The following is a 2,662-nucleotide window of genomic DNA, read 5'->3' as shown; positions in this document are numbered from 1 at the left end:
AGCCAAGAATAAATAAAATAAATTTATATTAAAAAAAATTGCATCCCCCAAAAATAAAATACTTAGGAATAAAACTAACCAAAGAGGTGAAACACTTATATACTGAGAACTATAAAACATTAATAAAGGAAATTGAAGATGATTCAAAGAAATGGAAAGATATCCCATGCTCTTGGATTGGAAGAATATTGTTAAAATGGCCATCCTGCTCTTTCCACCATCTTTCTGTGCCGCCATATTGGTGTGCATGAATGTCCTGGCTGATACGCTCAACAGTATCAACAAAGCCAAAAAAAGAGGCAAACGCCAGGTTCTTATTAGGCCATGCTCCAAAGTCATCGTCAGGTTTCTAACTGTGATGATGAATCATGGTTACATTGGCAAATTTGAAATCATCGATGATCACGGGGCTGGGGAAATTGTTGTGAGCCTCATAGGCAGGCTAAATAACTGTGGAGTGATCAGCCCCAGACTTGATGTGCAACTCAAAGATCTAGAAAAATGTCAGAATAACGTGCTCCCATCCCATCACTTTCTTTTCATTGTACTGACAACCTCAGCTGGCATCATGGACCATGAAGAAGCAAGACGAAAACACACTGGAGGGAAAATACTTGGATCTTTTTCTAGGGATGTAATACACACATGCAAATAAAATGCCTCAGAGGACATCCAAAGCAATCTACAGATTTAATGTGATCCCTATCAAATTACCCATGAGATTTTTCACATAAGTGTAATAATAATAATCTGGGAAAATATTATGAACAACCTTATGCTAGTAAATCCAACAACTTAGATAAAATGGGCAAATTTCTTGAAAGACACAGATTACCCAAGCTTACCAAGGAAGAAATATATATAACCCGAAGAGCCTATCTATTAAAGAAATTGAATTTGTAGTTTAAAACATTCCCACAAAACTGCAGGCCCATAGGGCAGCACAGGTGAATGCCACTGAACATTTACAAATTCTTCATAAACTCTTTCAAAAAATTAAAAAGGTGAGAATACTTCCCAACTCATTTTATGATTACAGAATTACTCTGACACCAAAACCAGACAAAGATATTACAGAGAAATGGCAAACCAATATTCCTATGTTATAAACACAGATATCAAAAATCCTAAACAGAGGGCTTCCCTGGTGGCGCAGTGGTTGAGAGTCCGCCTGCTGATGCAGGGGACGCGAGTTCGTGCCCCGGTCCGGGAAGATCCCACATGCTGCGTAGCGGCTGGGCCCGTGAGCCATGGCCGCTAAGCCTGCGCGTCGGGAGCCTGTGCTCCGCAATGGGAGAGGCCGCAACAGTGAGAGGCCCATGTAACACACACACACACACACACAAATCCTAAACAAAATTTTAGCAAATTAAATCCAAAATTTATAAAAAGGGTAATACATTTGACCAAGTGAAGTTTATCTCAAGAATGCAAGATTGTTTTGACACTTGAAAATCCACCAGTGTATAATTCATCATATTAACAAACTAAAGAATATTCATCTATAAATATAGAAATAATTATTTCTGATTATGTCAATAGATGCAGAAAATCATTTGAGAAAATCCAACATCCATTCCTGACAAAAACTCTCAGAAAAGTAGGAATAGAAGGAAAAGTCTTCAATGCATTAAAGGGCATTTACTTAAAATCCTACAATTAGCATCATACTAAATTCTGAAAAACTGAATCAATTTTCCCCTAAGATTAGGAAGAAGACAAAGATGCCAAACCTCAACATTAAAGATTCCAGCCAGTGCAATAAGGTCAAGAGATAAGAAATAAAAACACCTATATTGGAAAGGGAAGAAGTAAAACTGCCTTTTTTTCACAAATGTCATGCTCCCCTATATAGAAAATCTGATGAAATCTATAAAAACTCTACTAGAGCCCGTAAGTGAGTTAAGTGAATTTACAGGATACAAGATCACTATATAAGAATTCGATTTCCGGTTCAAGATGGTGAAATAGAAAGATCCTGAACTCACCTCTCACAGACCCACTGAGTCTACAGCTACATATGAATAAACTTCCTGTGGAAAAAAACTTAAATGTTGGCTGAGCATGGACTACACTGGGCAAATGAGAAGAAAACCACATTAAAATGGGTAGGGGGCTTCCCTGGTGGCACAGTGGTTAAGAATCTGCCCACCAATGCAGGGGACATGGGTTCGAGCCCTGGTCTAGGAAGATCCCACATGCTGCAGGGCAACTAAGCCCATGTGCCACAACTACTGAACCTGCGCTCTAGAGCCTGCGAGCCACAACTACTGAGTCCATGCACCTGGAGCCTGTGCTCCGCAACAAGAGAAGCCACTGCAATGAGAAGGCCGCGCACCGCAATGAAGAGTAGCTCCCACTCGCTGCAACTAGAGAAAGCCTGCGCGCAGCAACAAAGACCCAACGTAGCCCAAAATAAAATAAACAAAATTTTAAAAAAAAGGGGGTAGGAATGGCTGGGACACAATCTTGCTATACATACCACTGTTGATACAGTGACCCCAAATCAGGAGGGAATTCAAAACCCAGAGCTTCTCCCTGAGGATTGAAGGGTATCAATCGCACATCAAGCACTCCAACTTTTAATACTTGCACCTGAGAGATGAACCCCCAAATACCTAGCTTTGAAAACCAACCAGGCTCACATCCACAAGACCCACAA

At 40.2% G+C, this 2,662-nt stretch overlaps 1 protein-coding gene across 1 annotated transcript; it reads left to right on the top strand.

The window, feature by feature from the left end:
- The first annotated feature begins 235 nt into the window (after positions 1-235).
- LOC132597526 (small ribosomal subunit protein uS8-like) lies at positions 236-655 on the top strand. The gene has a single exon (XM_060301394.1). It carries the CDS (start codon positions 248-250, stop codon positions 653-655), a length of 408 nt encoding a protein of 135 aa, XP_060157377.1. The 5' UTR covers positions 236-247.
- The last annotated feature ends 2,007 nt before the right edge of the window (positions 656-2,662 follow it).

Source organism: Globicephala melas, chromosome 6 (genome assembly GCF_963455315.2).
Source record: "Globicephala melas chromosome 6, mGloMel1.2, whole genome shotgun sequence".
In the NCBI taxonomy this organism is placed as follows: domain Eukaryota; kingdom Metazoa; phylum Chordata; class Mammalia; order Artiodactyla; family Delphinidae; genus Globicephala; species Globicephala melas.
The sequence above is the reverse complement of the archived record's forward strand: the minus strand, read 5'-3'. Positions and strand labels throughout refer to the sequence as shown.